General features: G+C 49.9%; 1 protein-coding gene across 1 annotated transcript; it reads left to right on the forward strand.

Annotated features, from left to right (window-relative positions):
• The first annotated feature begins 1,270 nt into the window (after window positions 1–1,270).
• On the forward strand, window positions 1,271–6,865 carry LOC146788804 (brain-specific homeobox/POU domain protein 3). Its single transcript, XM_085630374.1, has 2 exons — window positions 1,271–2,348; window positions 4,768–6,865. The coding sequence occupies exons 1-2, from the start codon at window positions 2,229–2,231 to the stop codon at window positions 5,674–5,676; spliced, it is 1,029 nt and encodes a 342-aa protein (XP_085486500.1). The 5' UTR covers window positions 1,271–2,228; the 3' UTR covers window positions 5,677–6,865.
• The last annotated feature ends 16,904 nt before the right edge of the window (window positions 6,866–23,769 follow it).

Consider the following 23,769-nt stretch of genomic DNA (forward strand, 5'->3'; position numbering starts at 1 on the left):
TTACACCACACACCACCTTTGTGTCTAGTTGTAAGGGCACGGGATGAGAGCTTGATGTATGTGGGAAGTGTTTTTGCGTCATGCATGGAGCAGCGGGCTGTTCTTCCTGTTCCCATGGGATTATGTGGCCGCGCTGAACCTGGAGTAGAAGGAAGTGTAGCGAGAGAGCTGAACATGTGGGTTGAGCCGATCTACCATCATCACGAGATTAAAAGCGTTATCAGAGTGTGGTGGGCATGACTGATACCCTGTCCATTGAGACATCAATTCAGACGGACGGACGGACGGATAGACAGATAAATAGACAGACAGACAGACAGACAGACAGACAGACAGACAGACAGACAGACAGACAGACAGACAGACAGACAGACAGACAGACAGACAGACAGACAGACAGACAGACAGATAGATAGATAGATAGATAGATAGATAGATAGATAGATAGAGAGAGAGAGAGAGAGATAGATAGATAGATAGATAGATAGATAGATAGATAGATAGATAGATAGATAGATAGATAGATAGATAGATAGATAGATAGATAGATAGATAGATAGATAGATAGATAGATAGATAGATAGATAGATAGATAGATAGATAGATAGATAGATAGATAGATAGATAGATAGATAGATAGATAGATAGATAGATAGCTAGACAGACAGACAGACAGACAGACAGGCAGGCAGATAGATAGATAGATAGATAGATAGATAGATAGATAGATAGATAGATAGATAGATAGATAGATAGATAGATAGATAGATAGATAGATAGATAGATAGATAGATAGATAGATAGATAGATAGATAGATAGATAGATAGATAGATAGATAGATAGATAGATAGATAGATAGATAGATAGATAGATAGATAGATAGATAGATAGATAGATAGATAGATAGATAGATAGATAGATAGATAGATAGATCACCTTTGCCACAGTAACTGTTGGCATTAAAAGTTGCTCCCGTCCTCTGCTCAGACGCCCCCGCCTCCCCCCTCGCTGCAGCGCCCGTGCTCGCAGGCAGGGCTGGGGCTGCAGACAATGCCCCTAGGATGCTCCAGGCCACCTGACTGCCTGCTGTTGTGTGACTCCGGGGGGCGGGGGGAGGGAGGGGCTCCGGGGCTGCCAGTGAGCTCACTGCCAGCAGCTCGTCTTTCCTGGGGCTGGAGCAGCCCGCTGCCAATGAGAGGGGCCGGGGAGGGGCCGGCCGGCTATAATGCCATTGAAAGTGAGGAGAGGGGCTCACACGACAGGACCAGCGGAGCTGAGAGCAGCTCCTGCACAGAGGACGCAACTGCCTGCACCTAAACCTGCACAGCTCAGACCTGCACAGCTCAGACCTGCACTGCTCAGACCTGCACTGCGCCCCGGCCGGAGACCTGCAGAGCTGAGACCTGTGCTAGGGGGTCACCTGCACCCGGAGCCGAGCCATAGCCCCCACTCCACCTGCAGAACTGAGAAGAGCTCTTGCACAGGGCACGCACCTGCACAGCTCGGACCTGCACAGCTCGGACCTGCACTGCGCCCCGGCCGGAGACCTGCAGAGCTGAGAGTAACCCCTGCACAAAGGAGAGATCTGCACTGCGCCCAGCCTCCCGGCCAGAGACCTGCCCCTTCTGTACCCCCACAACTGAGACCAGCGCCTCCATAGAGGACGGAGCCCCACCTGCACAGCCGAACATTTCACCTGTACCCGAAGTCACCACAGGAGCCGGTGGGCACTGGCACAGCTGAGACACCCACTGGACCTGGTGTCCCGGCTGGCACAGACCTGTAGTTCACCTGCAGACTCCGGCACCTGCCCAGCTGAGACCCCCTCTGCGCCCTCGTGTCCCGGCTGGCACAGACCTGTAGTTCACCTGCAGACAACGGAACCTGCCCAGCTGAGACCCCCTCTGCGCCCTCGTGTCCCGGCTGGCACAGACCTGTAGTTCACCTGCAGATTCCGGCACCTGCCCAGCTGAGACCCCCTCTGCGCCCTCGTGTCCCGGCTGGCACAGACCTGTAGTTCACCTGCAGACAACGGAACCTGCCCAGCTGAGACCCCCTCTGCGCCCTCGTGTCCCGGCTGGCACAGACCTGTAGATCACCTGCAGACTCCGGAACCTGCAGAGCTGAGCCCAGCACGCCCCCTGTACCACAGCAAGAGCCCGTGAGCTCGCAGGGAGGCCGGACCCCTTCAGCGCCCTGGCACCGGCCCCCCGGGCCCCCTGCAGCCATGATGTCCATGAACAGCAAGCAGGCCTTCAGTATGCACCCCATGCTGCACGAGCCCAAGTACACACACCTGCACTCCAGTTCCGAGGCCATCCGCAGGGCCTGCCTGCAAGCCCCCCAGGTAAGAGTGTGACAACCCCCTCCCTGGACACCGTCCGCACCCCCTCCCCAGGTGACAGAGTCCCTCCCTCGGTGTGTCCGTCAGTAGGTACCCCTCCCTTGCCTCCGTGCGCAGGGCCTGCCTGCAAGCCCCCCAGGTAAGAGTGTGACAACCCCCTCCCTGGACACCGTCCGCACCCCCTCCCCAGGTGACAGCGTCCCACCCTCGGTGTGTCCGTCAGTAGGTACCCCCCCCCCTTGCCTTCGTGCGCAGGGCCTGCCTGCAAGCCCCCCGGGTAAGAGTGAGCCCCCTCCTGGACACCGTCCGCTGCCCCCCACCCAGGTGACAGCGTCCCTCCCTCGGTGTGTCCGTCAGTAGGTACCCCTCTCTTGCCTCCGTGCGCAGGGCCTGCCTGCAAGCCCCCCAGGTAAGAGTGTGCCCCCCCCCGACTGTGCCCCCCCCCCTGGACTCCGTCCGCAGCCCCCCTCCCCAGGTGACTGCGTCCCTCCCTGGGTGTGTCCGTCAGTAGGTACCCCCCCTTGCCTCCGTGCGCAGGGCCTGCCTGCAATCCCACCTGGTAAGAGTGTGCCCCCCCGGACTCCGTCCGCAGCCCCCCTCCCCAGGTGACAGCGTTCCTCCCTCAGTGTGTCCGTCAGTAGGTACCCCCTCCCCTGTATCGTGGGTATTCATTCTGTTGGTATTTCCTTCAAACTGGAAATTCTTTCCGCCACCCGGTGTGTTTTGGAAGTTGGAACAGACCTCTCCATAAAGGTGCCACCCTCGTCCCAAAAGCCACACGGGAGGGCCTGGTGTGCTTGGCACGCCCCGCTTCGATGTAGAAACACTGGCCCTGCTGGCGGCAGTGGCCTGACATGTGATCTGCCTTTTTATACGTTAATGTCCGCTGCTGACGGGCGTCTGGGTCCAAATGAGAGATGCGTAAATGCCCACTCCTGAGGGCAGCTGTAGCGCATTGCGTGTCCAGCTGTGTTTAATCATGCCAGGGGCCGAGGCCTGTCAATGGTGGGACTTGCTGTGAACTCTATTAATGCCCAGAGCCGAGTGCGGTATCTGGAAGTGTGTGACTTGTGAAGTGTATTAATGCCCAGAGCCGAGTGCAGTATCAGGTGGTGTGTGGATTGTTGTGAAGGCATTAAAGCCTAGAGCCGAGTGTAGTAACAGCAGGTATGTGGCTTGTTGTTGTGAAGTGAATTAATGCCCAGTACTAAGTGCAGTATCAGGTGGTGTGTGACTTGTTGTGAGGTGCATTAATGCCCAGTGCTGAGAGCTGTATCAGGTGGTGTGTGACTTGTTGTGAGGTGCATTAATGCCCAGTGCTGAGTGCTGTATCAGGTGGTGTGTGGCTTGTTGTGAAGTGAATTAATGCCCAGTGCTGAGTGCTGTATCAGGTGGTGTGTGACTTGTTGTGAGGTGCATTAATGTCCAGTGCTGAGAGCTGTATCAGGTGGTGTGTGGCTTGTTGTGAAGTGAATTAATGCCCAGTGCTGAGAGCTGTATCAGGTGGTGTGTGGCTTGTTGTGAGATGCATTAATGCCCAGTGCTGAGTGCTGTATCAGGTGGTGTGTGGCTTGTTGTGAGATGCATTAATGCCCAGTGCTGAGTGCTGTATCAGGTGGTGTGTGGCTTGTTGTGAAGTGAATTAATGCCCAGTGCTGAGAGCTGTATCAGGTGGTGTGTGACTTGTTGTGAGGTGCATTAATGTCCAGTGCTGAGAGCTGTATCAGGTGGTGTGTGGCTTGTTGTGAAGTGAATTAATGTCCTGTGCTGAGTGCTGTATCAGGTGGTGTGTAGCTTGTTGTGAAGTGAATTAATGCCCAGTGCTGAGTGCTGTATCAGGCGGTGTGTGGCTTGTTGTGAGAAGCATTAATGCCCTGTGCTGAGTGCTGTATCAGGTGATGTGTGGCTTGTTGTGAAGTGAATTAATGTCCTGTGCTGAGTTCAGTATCAGGGAGTGTGTGGCTTGTTGTGAAGTGAATTAATGCCCAGTGCTGAGAGCTGTATCAGGTGGTGTGTGGCTTGTTGTGAGATGCATTAATGCCCTGTGCTGAGTTCAGTATCAGGGAGTGTGGCTTGTTGTGAGATGCATTAATGCCCCGTGCTGAGTTCAGTATCAGGTGGTGTGTGGCTTGTTGTGAAGTGAATTAATGCCCAGTGCTGAGTGCTGTATCAGGTGGTGTGTGGCTTGTTGTGAGATGCATTAATGCCCAGTGCTGAGTTCAGTATCAGGTGGTGTGTGGCTTGTTGTGAAGTGAATTAATGCCCAGTGCTGAGTGCTGTATCAGGCGGTGTGTGGCTTGTTGTGAGGTGCATTACCGCCCAGTGTGTTAACGCCCAGGGCCGTCGCCGGGCTGTTATCGTGTACATTGTGCCTTCTCTTGCCACCTGGGCAGTACACTCACAAGATGCCCTTCTTTTCCAGCTCCAGGGTAACATCTTCGCCGGCTTCGACGAGACTTTGCTGCGAGGGGCAGAGGCGCTGGCCGCCGTGGACATTGTCGCCCAGAAGAGCCACCCCTTCAAACCCGACGCCACCTACCACAACCTGAGCAGCGTCTCGTGCACCCCCACCTCGTCCTCCGCGGTGCACCTGCACCACCCGTCAGTGCTGAGCTCGCACCACCCGCACCACCCGCACCACCACCACCAGCCGTCGCAGGGCCTGGACGGAGACCTGCTGGACCACCTGAACTCCGGCCTGTCCCTGGGCGGGATCCCCGACGGGGGCTGCACCCCCTCGCACCCGCACGCGCACATGTCGGCCATGAACCACATGGCGCACCACCAGCAGAGCATGAACATGGCGCACCAGCACAGCCTGGCCTCCCACCAGGCCATGTCGTGCCCGGAGACCGAGACGGACCCCCGGGAGCTGGAGTCCTTCGCCGAGCGCTTCAAGCAGCGGCGCATCAAGCTGGGGGTGACCCAGGCCGACGTGGGCTCCGCCCTGGCCAACCTGAAGATCCCCGGGGTAGGCTGCCTGAGTCAGAGCACCATCTGCCGCTTCGAGTCGCTCACTCTGTCCCACAACAACATGGTGGCCCTGAAGCCCATCCTGGAGACCTGGCTGGAGGAGGCCGAGCGCGCGCAGCGCGACAAGATGGCCAAGCCGGAGATCTTCTCGGGGGGCGACAAGAAGCGCAAGCGGACCTCCATCGCCGCCCCCGAGAAGAGGTCCCTCGAGGCCTACTTCGCCGTGCAGCCCCGGCCCTCCTCCGAGAAGATCGCGGCCATCGCCGAGAAGCTGGACCTCAAGAAGAACGTGGTCCGGGTCTGGTTCTGCAACCAGCGGCAGAAACAGAAGCGGATGAAGTTCTCAGCCACCTACTGAGGGCCACAGGGGGCCCCGGGGGCCCAGAGAGAGACCCAAGAACACTAGGGAGACCTGGGGCCCCAGAGATGGGACAAGGGACTCCAGGGGGCCCAGGCGTAAATAGAGCCCAGGCGAGTAGGGGCAACAGGAAACCAGGGGCCAGAGGTGGCCAGAGAGATGCCAGGCGCCCACAGACACCAGGGAACCAACCCTGCTCTGCTGCTCCACACGACCATCAACAACTGGAGGGTCGTTGTTCCTCTGCTTAGGACATCTAAGAGCTACAGTATGGGGTGAAGCCCCCTTAACCCCACTCTCTCGCCCCGTTCACTTCTAAGGGTCTGGACAGGCTGAGACCTCATCCAAGGATACCCAGGTTTGGGGAGCACTCCTCTTCACCCTGAACCTCAGAGCTGGGGTCCCTCCCTTCTCCGTGAATGACACAGAGGGTGACCCCCTCTTTATGACACCCTTTCTGATGAACACAAGCACAGGAGAGGACTTGGCCAGCTCACCTCTCCCTGGACCCCAGGAGACGTCCGTGAGCTTCGAGGCCAGACAGGTGGCTTCTGGGTAATGACCCGGTGACCCCGGGGTGTCCACGCGCCTTGAATGACTCTTATTACAACATTACCCCAATACACTGCAGTCTTGGGGGTGTCGGAGCTCCAACAGGGCAGAGACCCGGGTCCTGCGCGCGAGGAACCCCCACGCCCGAAAATGACCCCCCTCAACAGTGACTTAAACTTGAAAAGAGACTCGCCTGTTCTCCGTTGAAATATCCTTTTATATTTATAATTGTACATAAGTGACTCGTGAGGACTTTGCACCGATGTTTTTGAAAGTGATTTAATTTATTTTACTGCTGATGTCTAGTCGTGTAGAGCACATCCAAGTCTGTCCCGTGGTATGTGGATCCCCCCCCCCCCACCCCGCTGCATGGATCACTCAGCCCCTCCCTATCTGCAATAAACATTCCTTTTCTACCTCATCGGGTTTTTAAGCACGCGCCACGGAGCTCGTGCTGCCCTCCCCCCCCCCCCCCCCCCACTGTGAGATGCTCTGACAATCAAACCACGAACCCCCCGATTTATGCTGGTTGCACCCCAGAAGATCACTCTCTCACCTCAAGGGCGACCTGCACGCCCGCATGTCTTTACTTTTTCCCCGCTGCCTCCTGTACCCCCATCACCCACCTTTAGAAACGTCACACACAGGAGTCTTTTCGTCTTTTCTTTATTTATTTTTTCCAAACGGATGGGTCGAATAAATGATATTTAACGTAAAAGTCACTACTAAATCTATTAAGGCTTCTAAGTCAGGAAAGTGCAAAGAAAATAATATATCTAATGTAAGAGGGTCAAGGGAAGGCAAGGGCCAAGAACCGGGGAAAGGAGGAGTTGCCCCTAAGACACTACCCATGAATATTGTAGATGACAGCTTTTTAGATAACTCCTTAGCTGACATTTTATCTGTTAATCTATCAGCTGAAAGTATAGGCATAAACATAGGGAACGAAGATTCCCTTATATTGACCTTGTCAAAAATATTCAAGACCTTGCTCATTCCTATAGAAGAAAGACTAATCGGGATAGAAAAACAACTTATAGAACTGAGGAAAGAGAAAAAAGATGAATATACTAGCAATCAAAAAAAGGTAACTCAGGTTCCAGCCCCTATTATCAATGCACAGGTACCAAAAATACTTGACAATGACATAGAAAAGGAAAGGAATACAGCCCTAAAGGTCTCTATCAACAATCCTATCATTATTGACGTAGATGAAAATAGTGCAAAGTCCATAACGTCATGTGAAACAGCTAAAAAGTCGACTCCTTGTAGTATCTCTACAAACAATAACGTCATCACGCACACAGAAAAGCGCAGGAATATTAATTTACCTCCTGAAGCATGTGATTATGTAGTTATTTTAACTGGGGTTCCGGAATTAGGCTCATCAGTCTTAGAACCTTATGTGGCGCTCAAAAACAAAGTGTCACATTGGCTGAATAACAATCATCCACTACCACCAACAATAAGAAGCAATATCTTAATGGTAGAGAGGGTCCCCTGGGTAGGCCATAATAGGAAAAAAATACAAGGGGACTGTGTGATTGTATCATTTGAGGACCCTCGGTCAGTAGGACATATCTGTTCGGGAGTCCCAAGGAATAATGGTTCACTGATTGTAGCAAGACCCCTGGCTTATTTTTATCCACCAATGGAACACCAAGATAATGCATGGAGCTGGTTAAGGGACTCCAATCCAGATAGGGGTGGAATTGGGTGTGAATTTTTCGGGAACACATATCCTAAAAGATGGGGAAGGGAGGGGGATGATGGCTGGACTTTAATACAACGTAGGGCAGGGAGGCCCCAACATGCCAACTCTCAGTATCACAGAGAATGGATGGGCCCACAGTACACTCAACCTTTAATTTCTTGTTACAATAGGTTTAGTGGACTGGAGGGCATTGATTGACTCCAAGTACATGGGGAAGGACACAAATCCACACTCTGTACATTTGTTTTACCCGTAAATTCACCCGTGGCTTTAATAAGTCCCCTTAGGACGCCTGATTATTCAAATGGTTCATTTCAATTACTATCAACTGGTATACAGGGGGGAAACACTATATCTAAAAAAAAACCATTGGAAGCTCCTGAATCCACACTCAAAGTGGAACAAACAAAGCATCAAGAGGCAAACGATCTTAATAGCAATAGATCAGACATACCGAGAAGATTAGGTAAATCTTCATCGGCTGCTAGCTGCAGCTCAAATCAAGGCCCTTCTATGGCCAGGATTGTTTCATGGAACGTTGCAGGAGTGGGTTCAAAAACAAGTGACCCCGAATGGAACCTTTATATAAACTCCTTTGAAATATGCGTTCTACAAGAAACATGGGCTACGACAGCTAGGCATAGGGTTGGATATAGAACGTATCAGTTGGAAGCAGTTCCATCAGTAAGAGGGCGTCCATCAGGAGGGCTAATAATATGGGTTAGTGTGTCCATTAATATAGCCATACAGCAATTAAGAACCGATTCCTTAGATATACTCGGTCTAAAAATGGTTACCATTGATAATCGGATGATCCATCTTTTTAATATATATAATCGACCATGCCCATCATATAAGGAGTCACCATGTATTGACAAATTAGAATCAATACTGGATAGGTTGGACCCGGAAGCAAGCACGATAATATGTGGGGATATGAACTGCAACTTTGAACCCATTGCCGGAATGAATAAATTGTATGAGGATGAAGATAATGCTAATGGCATACCATCCTTATCTAGTAATGGGACAGTTGCAGGTTCTACCCTAGCTTTCCAAATTACAAGGGTACTGGTAAGCCATGGACTGAGGGCATGTAACGGGCGTTTTCCTTCTGACAGTCCCAAGGTACCCACTTTCACGAGACGTAATTGCCAAAGTTTAATTGATTATGTTATTATTTCCATGGACTTGTGGCCATATACAAAAGACTTGATGGTCAAAGATAGATTTGATAGTGATCACCATTCCTTGGAAGTCAGCTTTGCAAAGAGCTTAATACTGGGTCAGGAAGTAGATGAGGGAGGACACCAACCTGTCCCAGATAATGTTATATTAAGTAATAATCGTCGGTCCGTTAAATGGGCATACATACTGGGACAAGAAGATTTAGTGGCAAATATTTATAATTGCCTTACTAATGTATTTGACATCTATAATCCCTCCGAAAGCGAACCCGGTTTATTTCTTAAATTACATAAAGAGTTCTTTAATGAACTATTAGAACTCATGACTAGAAGACCAAAAAAAAGAATGGGTGCTGTGAAGCTGCAGCCTACAGGTAAACCATGGTTCAACAAAGAATGCCGAACAGCAAAATCAGCTTTGATAGATTCGGTCAAAAGTAAAAATACTATGGTAATTAAAGAAAATAGGAAATTATATAATAAGGTGCTGACCAATGCAAAGCGTTCATGGGATGAGGAATTATGGTCCGGTTTGCTGATGGCAGCTAAAATGAAGGACCAAAAGCTATTTTGGGAAACAGTGGCTAAGGGTAATCAAAGAGAGAAAGGTTCGAGAGAAGTTTATCTTAATGAAGCAACCTGGATAGACCATTTTACGAACCTGTACGCCGCCCAAGGGACTGCTAATGCAGTGCAGGAAGATCATGCTGTGTTGCTTACAGAGGTTGAATCTACACATATAGTTTTTGATTTGGTGGAAACAAAAATAGCTATCAACTCTGTCAAACATGGGAAAGCTCCTGGGCTGGACAAAGTACCAGGTGATCTGTTCAAGCATGAACTAGATGTCTGGATTCCCTACCTTAATCATCTGTGCAACATTGTTGCTGCTGGGGAGACAATTCCGGACACATGGAACGGGGCGGAAATTATTGCTATTTTTAAAAAGGGCGATAGAAGCAATCCTGCTAACTATCGTCCCATAAGTCTTTTAGATATTACCCAAAAAATTTATGCTAGGCATATACTAAACCGCATAAATACCTGGTTGGAAGAAGAACAAATTTTAACGAAATATCAGGCAGGTTTCAGAGTAAAAACAGGAACCATTGACCAAGTCCTAAGGCTCTGTTGTTTGTATTGGAAATACGTCGTTATTCGTAAAGGTCATTTGTATGTGGCATTCGTAGATTTACGGGCCGCATTTGACCTTATACCGCGAGACCTTTTATGGGAATCTTTGAAATCCCAGGGGATCCCGCTAGGTCTACTAAAATTGGTTATTGGACTACATATGGACAACTATGCAAAGGTGAGGTGGGGTCCTACTGGGGAACTCACAAAAGCTATCCCCATAAAAAGAGGAGTACGCCAGGGGTGTGTACTGGCGCCAACCCTATTCTCCCTGTTTGTTCACGATATACCATCTTATATGGAGTGTAGTGACAACGACGCTCCAAGACTAGGGGGTGAACGGGTTTCTTCCCTTTTGTTTGCAGATGACACCATTCTCATTTCCCAAACACCACGGGGCCTTCAAAATTTGTTAAATAGATTCCAGTCGTATTGTTCCTTGAAGGGCCTAGAAATTAATACAAAAAAAACGAAATACATGGCACTGAGCCCACATAGGAACTTCAAGAAAAATTTAATGTTAAATGGCCAGAAGCTTGATTATGTCCAGAATTTTATATATTTAGGTGTCTCTATAGACTCTTCCTTAGCTTGGAGACCGCAGCTAGAAAAGAATAAGATCATCTTCAAACAAAACTGTTTACCAATTCTTAAGAGACACAAAGAATGCTTGAATAAGGCAGTGACCCCTGCGATAGAGATTTTCAAGTATAAAGTCCAATCAGCAGTATTATATGGGGCGGAATTATGGGGTCCTGTATGTAGACATACATTTGAAAACCTTGAGAACAAGTTTCTTAGGGGGCTGATAAAAATACCTACAAATACCCCTTTAACACCACTTCTCTTGGATCTAAACCTGAAACGAACAGATCAACACGCAATATTGAGACCATTATTGCTGTGGGTTAGATTGTGGACGACCCCAGAACTACTCAATTACAAGAACGGCCTGAAAGAAGTCATGGATCTTGACAATTGTAACAAAGTTTATTGGTTCAAGCATGTAAGAATTTGGTTAGGTACAATTGGATTGGCCCATTTTTGGAATGATCCTGAGGCTATGAATTCGTGCTCCAAGAAAATTGTTAAATCATCTTTCTGGTCATACGTGAGCAACGAATTAGTATATGCAAGAATTCATGGACCGCTAACTGAAAAGTTCCTATTGTTTAAGGATGTCGCATCTTTTGAACCATTTTTAGACGAGATCCATCCGCCTTTATCAAAAACCTTGTACCTAAAATTTAGATATGGTACCCTTAGAACTAAGGCCTTTGAAAAAAGCTGGGCGAAATCAGGAAGTGATCTCTGTATCTCATGTACTCATGGTACTAAGGAAGATGATTTACACATACTTCTATTCTGCTCCAGCTATGTAATACCAAGGAAAAAGTGGATAGCACCACTCTGCCATAAAATAGGCTCTAGATCATACAAGGAGGCTGGCAGAATTTTAAAAACTGACACCAGCCAGGTGATAGTTTTTGGAGTTAGTAGGTTTCTTCTCGCTGCTAATTTTATTAGAATAAAGTTGGGTCTACATTTTTAAAGAAAAAGATAAATCGAGGCGATACATTATTTGATATTCTCAAAAAGACCATGATATTAAAACATGTAATTGCTGCTTTATTTTCCAACTAGGTATATGTGGTTGTTGCTTTTATGAATTTCATACGAATTTTTAAGAATTCTTTTTATATAAAAAATGTCCTAGCGGTTACTGATTTAATACTATTTTAATAGTTTTTAAATTATATTTATTGTTAAATTGTATTTTTAACTTTGTAAATTTTCCGCCCGGGTAAAATGTGTTTGACAAAGATTATGAAATTAGATATTGTATACACGGATGCTATGGATATACACGAATAGGTTAGCTTATTTGACCTTTTATTTACTGCTTTTCTTATTTTTTTTTTGTGCTAGCAAATGTCAAAATGTAAGATAACAAATGTTTCTATTGCTCTTTTATGACACAAATGCGTCGAAATAAAGATTTAAATGAAATGAAAAGAGACTCGCCTGTTCTCCGTTGAAATATCCTTTTATATTTATAATTGTACATAAGTGACTCGTGAGGACTTTGCACCGATGTTTTTGAAAGTGATTTAATTTATTTTACTGCTGATGTCTAGTCGTGTAGAGCACATCCAAGTCTGTCCCGTGGTATGTGGATCCCCCCCCCCCCACCCCGCTGCATGGATCACTCAGCCCCTCCCTATCTGCAATAAACATTCCTTTTCTACCTCATCGGGTTTTTAAGCACGCGCCACGGAGCTCGTGCTGCCCTCCCCCCCCCCCCCCCCCCACTGTGAGATGCTCTGACAATCAAACCACGAACCCCCCGATTTATGCTGGTTGCACCCCAGAAGATCACTCTCTCACCTCAAGGGCGACCTGCACGCCCGCATGTCTTTACTTTTTCCCCGCTGCCTCCTGTACCCCCATCACCCACCTTTAGAAACGTCACACACAGGAGTCTTTTCGTCTTTTCTTTATTTATTTTTTCCAAACGGATGGGTCGAATAAATGATATTTAACGTAAAAGTCACAAACAATTGAAAAATGTGTAACTATTTAACTGCACTTTCCAGGGCACTGGGCACGTGTTTTGCCCCGGTGTCCAACGGGCACTGCTGCCCCTGTTCTATGTTTTTTTTCTAAATAATTATTTATGTTATTTCGTGTGCGCGCTGGATACGATTTGGTGTCTGTTTACGCTGCAGAATTTCAAATAATAAACCATGCACGCTTTACCTCAGCGCGTCTCTGATTACTGGTGTGTCACCGGAGCTACAGTCAAGTTGTTGCAGCGAAACGAGCTCCGCGGACGGACCGCGGCCCAGAGAAACCCGAGCTGCCCCGTTTTCAAGAAATCTCTTCTGCCAACATGCTAGGATGAAGAGTTATACATTTAAAACTCTCAAAGAGAACTGTTAAATAAAAATACTTCTTGTTTCATTTGCCCTACTCTTGTTCCGTAGGCTATTAATTACAGGAATTACAGTATTTTCCAGTGACATACATTAAACAGTAATTGCTTATTTACTTCTGCTCCTTCCATTTACTCACTGCGAATATATTTTTTTTTTAATTCACAGGTGGATTTGTGTTCATTCATTATTGCTAATCTGGTTTTATCCACATAGTACCATTTACGCACCCTACCCAAATCACTATTTTGTCCAAAACCCTTTAAGCATCGATCTTAGATCTTACTCTCTTTAACTGGTTCGGAACTTTAAACTGGTTTCGTTATCGGTATTTTTCTTTGAGTGAGTGTTTGAATTAGAGTCACTTCAAAAACTGTATTTTCGTTTTTTTTTTTAGTCCAAACGTATTTTTATTCCCACTTAACTGGTCGTTTTTATTTGATTTGCTTCTTTTCCTTGATAACTCCGTGGCTGCTTAAAATACTCGGGCAGATTTACAAGCCCCTTGCGCTACTTTTGCGTCACTTTTCCCATGTCCAGGTGGCGCAAGGGGCTGGTAAATCTGCCCCGCTGTTTTCCTCTTCTTGGCCTTGGACGTCCCGATCTGCTCTCTATTGTACTCGGTTCGCCTCCGTTGGCCGCACGGACAGACTTCCAAAAGCGCTGAAAGTCACACAAGCATCAAAGAGGCGCTTTATTAGCTGCTGAAAGGAGTAGGGGTGGTACGGCAGGACAGTGGTGGTGGTGGTGGGGGGGGGGGGGTGGAGGTGCACGGCGCGGGAAGGGGGTGCTGCATCGCTGCATTTCCGAACCATCGAGGGAGGGGGGCGACATACGCCTAGCGCCGGACTTTAGGTATAAGGGACGGGCGCCGAGAGCTCAGACTGCACCTTCGTGGCGCCACGGGTGCAGAGTAAAACTAAACAGCGCGGACAGCGTAGCGCCAAAGCAATAACATAGCAGCGGTAAAGCAACATAAAAAGAGCGCCTAGAGCTCCAACGAAATGAAAATAGCCCCCGGAGCCCCTAAAAAGAGCGGTGAGAACGAATCACATTTGGACTTCGCGCGTGTTGTGCGCCCGTTCACAGCCCTCGGGTGCGTTTATTTTGGGCTCCTCACGGGAAAGTCTTCAAATGCAAACAACGTCTCACCTCTGAGTGGAAGAAAGAGAAAGGTACTCGCAGCTCAAAGAAAAACACGCATCAGAAATGACAAGGAAAAGGCAGCATTCGAGCGGGAAACAGAGACACGAGGCGCACATGGGCCGCTGTGGCATATGGAATGAGTCTGGGGGTCAGCACTGCGGGATTGGAGGGGGCTACCCACCCCCATCCGCCGGCCCTGTCTCCCAAACACCCGTCGGGAGGGTGGTGGGGGGGCGAGCAGAACTCCGCCCAGGGCGCTCCATGGATTACACCACGGACGCAAAGGGAGCTGTCCCTCAATGCAACCAGAGCCCCGAGACGACGTCACGCACCACTGGTGTGTGTGTGAGGGGGGGGGGGGGGGTTATTATCCATGTTACACTCTACTATCAACAGTTTTATTTCGACTCTTGGTTAAATTACGCAATATCGGGACAGGGCCCCGCCCTCTGGGCTGGTGTCAGCCGGACCCAACATATATCATTCATTACACAATGAATCCGTGCGCGTGTGCACCTGGGTGCGTGTGCACACCCGTGGTGCGAGAGCTGAGAAGGAGAGGAGGGAAGGGGGCGATGGATGTTACTCTGTGCTCACGAGTTTACGGGCCCCTTAAATGACATATGACGCAAGGGGCAGGGGGCCCCGGTCACGTCCCCGCGCGAAGAGGACGTCTCACACTGTAAACGAATGTCGCCTCTGGCACGAGAGTGGACAATTGCTATGTGTTTATTTATTTATTTGATGCCATTTTATACAGGGCGGACTGTACCCAAAGGTGTCAGCGCGCTTCACAATGGAACCAAGACCGCTACAGGAGGACATTTACACACTTACACTTCACAGATACAACCCAGATAGATTCAAAAGTAAAATAAAACAATAGGTGACACTCATAGAACTGGTTTAAATTCAGAGTCACTCCTTTCACCCCCAGCAGATGCGTCGGGAGCTTCAGTTGTAGCCCACGGGGGTGTGTGGTTGTGAATTTTAATGTCAAGTAGTGAAGTGCGCACCTTTACCGCTTCCGCGGGGGCCGAGCGTCGGAGTTATAGACAATCCTGTGATCTTCCCCCTCCCCTAGCTGTGGGGAGTAGGGGGGAGCGGTGGGTGCTGGGGGGTGGGTATTCTACTGGGTGGTTGTATGGTCCTATCAGCTCCTACCTTCCCACCTCCCACCCCTTTGTTGGGGGTCTCACCCATATGTTATCTCTTGGTCTCTCCCCATCTGCTCAAGCAGTTCCTCTCATCACCCCTGGTCGGTAATATGACCGGTGCCTTGGCTCCCCCCTCCCCCCCCCCCCCCACCCCAGCACTGTTGTGGAAGAGTACCTGGGACCTCCCTGAGTGATAACGGACCGGGCCTCTAATAAACTATATGGTATATGTATAAGGAAAGTGATGGAGCGGCGTCAGCCTTCTCGGCTTAACACCCGGTTCCACCACTTTGGAAACACAGGGCTGCACGTATTTACAATACAGTGCAGCCCTGCGTTTCCCCCTGCGCTGCGGCTATCGTTAACGCAGGCACCCCTGCACTGGAGTGCAAGGGTGCCTGTGATGGGGGAATTATTGTGTGTGTGCTGGAAGGCGCCCCGTCTCGCACATAACCAATCCTGAATGCTGATTTGTAACCTCGATGTGTGCTGAGTGCTGATTGTGCAGCACACTTAGAAGTTGCAACTCGTCATTTCTAAAATGATTGTCTATGTGCAGGAAGGGGCACCTTCCTGCACACAATCAGTCATGCGTGGCGTGTTGCTGTTTCTATCAGCGCCGCACAATGCAGCCCACATTGAAACAGCAAAAACGAGGAGAAATAAAGGATTTCACCTGGTTCTGCCATTTTCAGACCCGGGCTTCCCTTGTTAATACGGAGAAGCGTCAAAATCATTGAGTGTTGCTGGTCAACGCCCACCGCAGCACCCATTGCCCACCCCCTTCAGCGTGAAGGGGGCCTTATTTACAAGGCAGCATTGAGCCACATTAAGTAGTTTTACTCCGCCTTCTAAATAAGGCGGGCCTCCTATAGTCCTACAGGAAGGTGTGGCGATAGGGCCTTGCCCCTATTTCCCTTGGACCTGCCCGTAATTAAAAGTGACGTTCCTGTGGCGATAGGGCCTTGCCCCTATTTCCCTTGGACCTGCCCGTAATTAAAAGTGACGTTCCTGTGGCGATAGGGCCTTGCCCCTATTTCCGTTTGACCCGCCCGCTGGCACTTGGTCTCACCTTGCTGCCCTGGGCAGACCTGGCCTGCGGACTTGGGGTGGAGCGGATCACTGCTGCCTTATGTCTCCGTCACTGCCGGGATTTCAATGTGAGTTTATCGGTCAGTGACCGAGCCACCTTCTCGCCAGTGTCCAGCGCGTATTGTAGCCGCGCTCACTCAGAGGGGTCTAAGGGTGCACGTCCGGCTGAAGCCTCTATGCAGCTCAAAGGGTTGATATCCGCACTCCATGACGCCTCCAGATCAAAGAACTATTCGGTTCCTCGTGGGCAGCGGGCCGGACTCCGAACTCACGGACTCCACGCCGGTCTTTCCAGCTCGCCTCCGAATGGCAAACATCCGATCTTCCAACTTACGTATCGCTCAGGTGACCACTCCCCAAAGTTACCTTTGTATGAATCAATGTTTCAGTATCCACTCGTTTCCTCAACATAACCCCTCGAGTCTATATCCGCACGCCTAGGGCCATATATATAAAATCAATTGATCAATATCAGATTTTCAGGCTTTGCCAAGACTCCCTTTTTCCTCAAGGCTACAAAAGCTTTAGCGCTCGCGTGAGATGGCTCTTGCATTTATTATTATTAATATGAAATGATATGCTACAAACACACACAAGAAAGCGAAGACGTGGCGCCCTTGGCACGTGGTCATCGGTCATCACATGTTTGTAACAAAAAAAATCAATAAAAAACAAAAAAGCCGCATTACATTTCACTCGAGCATCGCGGCTCCATCCAGCCAGCCCGGTGAGCCTAAGATCCGCAGGGCCCTCTTGTTTATGTTTAATGGCATCACAATAATATATCTTTCTCATTAGCGCAAAACAAAGGGACCCGTTCCTGTGCCTTCCGGGTAGTTTAAACTCAGACGAATAACCACCTAAGAGGAAGAAAGGGAAGGAAACGAGTTGGCAGAGACCAGTGCGGGTCCCTCATCCTGGCAGGGCCAGGCTGGCACCGAAATGCTCTTCTTTTTAGGGATGAGAACAGGTGAATGCTTCACTCACTCAAGACAGCCAGGGGCTGAAGTGGGCGGAAGCAAAGTGATTGACAGCTAAACACACCAATTGATCACGAGGCCTGACCCTCTAGGTACTCGATGAATATATCAATTTTTTGACTCTGCTTTTTATTTCCTGAGAGAAAGCTGACGGTAGGCCAGACCTAAACATAAACGAATAATTCAATATCCGAAATTCCCGTGTCCGACACTACAATTCATTGACATGTACACATCCACATGTCCAAGTTTAAGACTCCAGACGTCCTGCCGCCGGTGCCCGTCGTTTACTTATAACCCCCCACCCCCCCCCCCCCCGCCGCCGCCACCCCGACCCTGCTAAGCGCGGACTGCATTTCTATAGCGCGTTCTGCCTTTGCAGTGTCCTCGTAGCGCTGCTATCGGAACGTAGCGCTATGAACATATCACGGATTTCTTAAAAGGAGCGCATCTCGTTTGTGTCAGTCAGTCCCCTCCTAGGAATGAATAACGGACGCATCTCGGGGTCTTATCAATTCTCCCCCTACTGCGCGGGGGCTGACGCAGCCGCCCACGGGGTCACAGAGTCACTTTTGTAAAACGTTTAAAAGAAGTTTTCGATTAGGAAAAATAGTTATAAAACGAATGCAAACGAATACCTCATTTATAGCAGGCACTCCGTTATTTTTCGTTCCTCCTCACCCCGAGGGTCGCCTGAGCCGGAGGCATCGCACGTGGGGGGCGCGCAACGGCTTCCTTCGTTTCTGCATTTGATGGACGTATGGAATCGAAAATATACACTCTTTAACCGTATTTGTAGTAATACCGACATTAAGGACATATGTCCGTTCCGCGTTTCGCGGGGTGTCCCGTGGGTAAACGAGGGATTCTTGTGTGAGCCCCAGGTGCACACCCCTGGGCGTATTCAGAGTACGGGTGCGTCTTCCCCGGGTGTACCCACTCCTGCCCAGCCGACGGGCAGGATTCCAGGTAAATGTTGGGGTGGCGGGGGACACCTCGCCTGTGCCCGCCTCCGCGAATTTTGGACGCACGTGGTGCCTCGTCACCTGTACACGGTTGTGTATCTATTTAGTGTACATGTGATGCTGTGCCACCGGGGGCCTCTTCACCTCTGCCCATCTGTGTATACATCCTGTTTGTATATTCAGGGTACAAGCTGTGCCCTCGGGTCCCTCCTCGCATGTGCCCTCCCTGGTATATACCCTGTCTGTATATTTAATGTACACGTTGTGTCCTGGGGTCCCCCCTCGCATGTGCACTCCTGGGTATATGTCATGTTTATATATTTAGGATACACGATGTGCCCTCGAGTACCCCCTCGCCTGTGCCCTCCTAGGTAATTATCCTGTGCATGTATTTAGGGCACACGCTGTGCCCTCGAAGCCTCCTTGCCTGTGCCCTCCAGTGTATATACACTGCATATTTATTTAGGGTAAATGCTGTGCCCTCTGGTGCCTCCTCGCCTGTGCCCTCCTGTATATATATTTAGGGTACACGCAGTGCCCTTGATTGCCTCCTAGCATGTGTCCTCCCAGGTATACATCAGTTGAATATATTTAGGGTACATTCTGTGCCCTCGGGTGCCTCCCCGCTTGTGTCCCCCCGGGTATATACCCTGTGTATATATTTAGGGTATACGCTGTGCCCTCAGGTGCCTCCTCGCCTGTCCCCTCCCGGGTATATATCATCTGTATGTATTTAGGGTACACTCTGGGTCCTCGGTGCCTCCTCGGAGGTGCCCTCTTGTGAATATATTTAGGATACATGCTCTGCCCTCGGGTGCCCCCTCGCATGTCCCCTTCTGTGTATTTATACTTGGTGTATAGTGAGGGTTTCATGCTGTGCCCTCAGTTACCTCGCCGCGTGTAGCCTGCTGTGTATATATCCTGTTGTGAATATTTTACGATACACGCAGTGCCCTCGGGTGCCCCCTCGCCTGTGCCCTCCTAGGTACGTATTCTGTGTATGTATTTAGGGCACACGCTGTGCCCTCGAAGCCTCGCTGCCTGTGCCCTCCTGTGTATATATATCCTGGGTATATATTTTCGTTACACACTCTGCCCTTGTGTGCCTCCTCACCTGTTCCCTCCTGGGCTCTGTATGGCTACAGGGAAGCCCTTGCAGAGGATTGCAGCAGTATGCACGCCTGGGTGTATATATAGGGCATAAGTGGTGCCCACGGGGTGCCGCCTCACCTGGAATCTACTCGGTGTTTTTTTGGGGGAGGGGAGGGGCGCAGAGGTTCACACGCTGCGCCCTCTGATGGCACCAGGGAAGCCCTGGCAGAGGCGGCCGGCAGTGGGCACGTCTGGGTATATATAGGGTAGAAGTGGTGTCCACGGGGTGCCGCCTCACCTGCCCCTTCTCGTTGTGTGCATTTAGGAGCGCAGGGGGTTTCAAGCCTGAGCTCTCCGATGGCACCAGGGAAGCACTGGAAGAGTTGGGCAGCAGTGGGCACGGCTGGGTATTTATGGGGTACAAGTGGTGTCCACGGGGTGCCGCCTCACCTGTACCCTTCTCGGTGTGTATATTTAGGGGCGCAGGGGGTTTCAAGCCTGGGCTCTCCGATGGCGCCAGGGAAGCCCTGGCAGAGGCGGCCAGCAGGGGCCACGTCTGGGTACTTACAGGGTACATGTGGGGCCCATGGGGTGACGAATCACCTGTACCCTTATCGGTGTGAATATTTAGGAACGCAGGGGGTTTCCTGCCTGGGCTCTCCTATTGCGCAAGGGAAACACTGGCAGAATTGGACACGTCTGGGTATATACAGGGTACAAGTGGTGCCCATGGGTTGCCGCCTCCCCAGTACCCTTCTCGGTGTGTATATTTAGGAGCGCAAGGGCCTACAAGCCTGGGCTCTCGATGGCGCCAGGGAAGCCCTGGCAGAGGCGGCCAGCAGTGGGCACGTCTGGGTACTTCGAGGCCTCATTTCTGTCTATTTATCCTGGGCCCAGAGTGGCTTCTGGGACCAGCAGAGAATAAAAGCTTATCGACCCGGGGCCGGCGGCCTCCGCCGTCTATTCATTGCTCCTCGGCATCATGGAAACCCGAGCCCTCCCGCCGCGGAAACAGGGGGGCGGGGGATGACGTACGGAGAACTCAAGGGAAGTGTGGGAGACAAGGAGGAGGGGCGGGGTCAGGATATGAGAACTCAGGGAATGCTGGGGGCCGAGGACTGGGGGCGAAGGAGGGAGGGTGACGTAGAGAGAACTCAAGGGAAGTGTGGGATACAAGGAGGAGGGGCGGGGTCAGGATATGAGAACTTAGGGTACACTGAGGGCCCAGGGCTAGTGGGAGAGAGGGTGACGTAGAGAGAACTCAAGGGAAGTGTGGGAGACAAGGAGTCAGGATCTTAGAACTCAGGGAACGCTGGGGGCCGAGGACTGGGGGCGAAGGAGGGAGGGTGACGTAGAGAGAGCTCAAGGAAAGTGTGGGAGACAAGAAGAAGGGGCGGGGGAGGGAAGTGAGGATCCGAGAACTCAGGGTACACTGAGGGCCCAGGGCTAGAGGGAGAGAGGGTGACGCAGAGAGAGCTCAAGGGAAGTGTGGGAGACATTGAGGAGGGGCGAGGGTGAGGATCCGAGAACTCAGGGTACACTGAGGGCCCAGGGCTAGTGGGAGAGAGGGTGACGTAGAGAGAACTCAAGGGAAGTGTGGGACACAAGGAGGAGGGGCGAGGGTGAGGATCCGAGAACTCAGGGTACACTGAGGGCCCAGGGCTAGTGGGAGAGAGGGTGACGTAAAGAGAGCTCAGGGGAAGTGTGGGAGACATGGAGGAGGCGCGGGGGTACAGAGAACTCAAGAGAAGTGTGGGAGACAAGGAGGAGGGGCGGGGGGGGGTACAGAGAACTCAAGAGAAATGTGGAAGACAAGGAGGAGGGGCGAGGGCTGGGGGGGTGAGGATCCGAGTACTCAGGGAACCCTGGGACCTCGGGCTAGGGGCGGAGGAGGGAGGGTGACGTAGAGAGAATTCAAGGGGAGTGTGGGAGACAAGGAGGAGGGGCGGGGGCACAGAGAACACGGGGAACACGGGAAGCCACGGGCAAGGGGCGAGGGAGGCGGGGTGACTCAGTTCAGCAGCATGGTCACACACAGAGGTAGACACAGCATGGGATGACAATCAGATAAAACACACTCACTTCAGCACCACGGACGCGTCGAAGTGGACTCATTTTAGCAACGTGGACACACACAGACAAGTACATATTATTTAACCACAATGGACAGACAGATGTAGACACGTTTCAGAACCACTAACACACAAAGAGATAGACACAGTATAGCACCATGGACATACATAGAGGTAGACTCATTTTGAGCACTGATGACACAAACAGGCATACACAGACTAATTTCAGCACCATGGACACACACACATAAACATATTCATATCAGCACTATGGATGTCCACGTACATAAACAAACTCATTTCAGCACCATAGACACGATCAGACAAAAAAGGCTCATTTCATCAGCACCACACACAAACACATAAACATATTCATGTCAACACCGTGGACACTCACATGCATGTAAAGAAACATTTCAGCACCACAGACACACACATACACATAAACACTTTCATGTCAGCACCATGGACACACACAGACACATTTAAGCAGCACCACAGAAACACACATTCCCATAAACACATTCGTGCCACCACAATGCACACACACACACACACACACCCACCCCCACACACACACACACACACACACACACACACACACACACACACACACACACACACACACACACACACACACACACACATATTCATGTCAGCACCATGGACACACAGAGACATAAACAGACTCATTTCAGCACCACACACACACACACACGCACACACACACACACATTCATGTCAGCACCATGGACACACAGAGACATAAACAGACTCATTTCAGCACCATGGTCAAACTCAGGCTTATACAGACTCATTTCAGCACCACACACACACACACACACACGCACGCACACACACACACACACACACACACACACACACACACACACACACACACATTCATGTCAGCACCATTGATCACACAGACACATAGAGGCGGATATCAGCACAATTGACACACCCGGACATGTATATATATATTCATGTCAGCACCACGGACACACACAAAACACAAACAGACTCATTTCAGCACCATGGACAAAAACAGACATATACAGACTCATTTCAGCACCACAGACACACACACACACACAAACATAAACATATTCATGTTAGTATCATGAACAATCAGAGACATGAACAGACTCATTTCAGCACCATGGACACACAAAAACACACACCAACTAATTCCAACACCATGGGCACAATCAGACATATAAGACTTATTTCGTCACCAAGGATACACAAACTACAAATATAGACTCATTTCAGCACCCTTAAGACATACACCTAAACATATTCATATCGGCACCACGGACACACACACACATAAACATATTCATTCCCGCAACATGGGCTGACACATATATAAAAGACGACTTGTTTCAGCAACACGGACAGACACTCTTAAACAGGCTCTTTTTAGCACTATGGACTCACAAATACTTATTTCGTCACCATGCATACACAAAGATAAAGACAGACTCATTTCAGCACCATGGGCAAACACAGATAAACAAATTCATGACAGCACCATGGACATAAACATACACAAACAAACTCATTATAGCACTAAAGACACACACCGACTTAAACAGACTCATGTCAGCACCATGGACATAGATATATATAAACAGACTCCTTTCAGCACCATATACACAAGTCCATACACACACACATAATCATATTAGTTTTCAGCACTATAGACACACACAGCCACAAACAGACTCCTTTTAGCACCTCGGACACACACAGACGGAAACATATTAATATCAGCACCATGGACACACACAAAACACATACAGACTCATTTCAGCACCACAGACACACACACACACGCACAGACACACACACACACACACACACACACAAACATATTCATGTCAGCACCATGGACACACAGAGACATAAACAGACTCATTTCAGCACCATGGACACACAAAAAGCACATACAAACTTATTTCAACACGATGGACACAATTAGACATATACAGACTTATTTCGTCACCAAGATACACAAAAGACAAATGTAGACTCATTTCAGCACCATGGACGCACACAGA

The sequence above is a fragment of the Triturus cristatus genome, chromosome 10 (assembly GCF_964204655.1).
Source record: "Triturus cristatus chromosome 10, aTriCri1.1, whole genome shotgun sequence".
NCBI lineage: Eukaryota > Metazoa > Chordata > Amphibia > Caudata > Salamandridae > Triturus > Triturus cristatus.

Excerpts from the sequence above, each read along its gene's own strand:
- LOC146788804 (XM_085630374.1), top strand. The coding sequence starts at position 2,229 with ATGATGTCCATGAACAGCAAGCAGGCCTTCAGTATGCACCCCATGCTG. Across the intron at positions 2,349-4,767 it reads CCTGCCTGCAAGCCCCCCAG|CTCCAGGGTAACATCTTCGC; the intron begins GTAAGAGTGTGA and ends CTTCTTTTCCAG.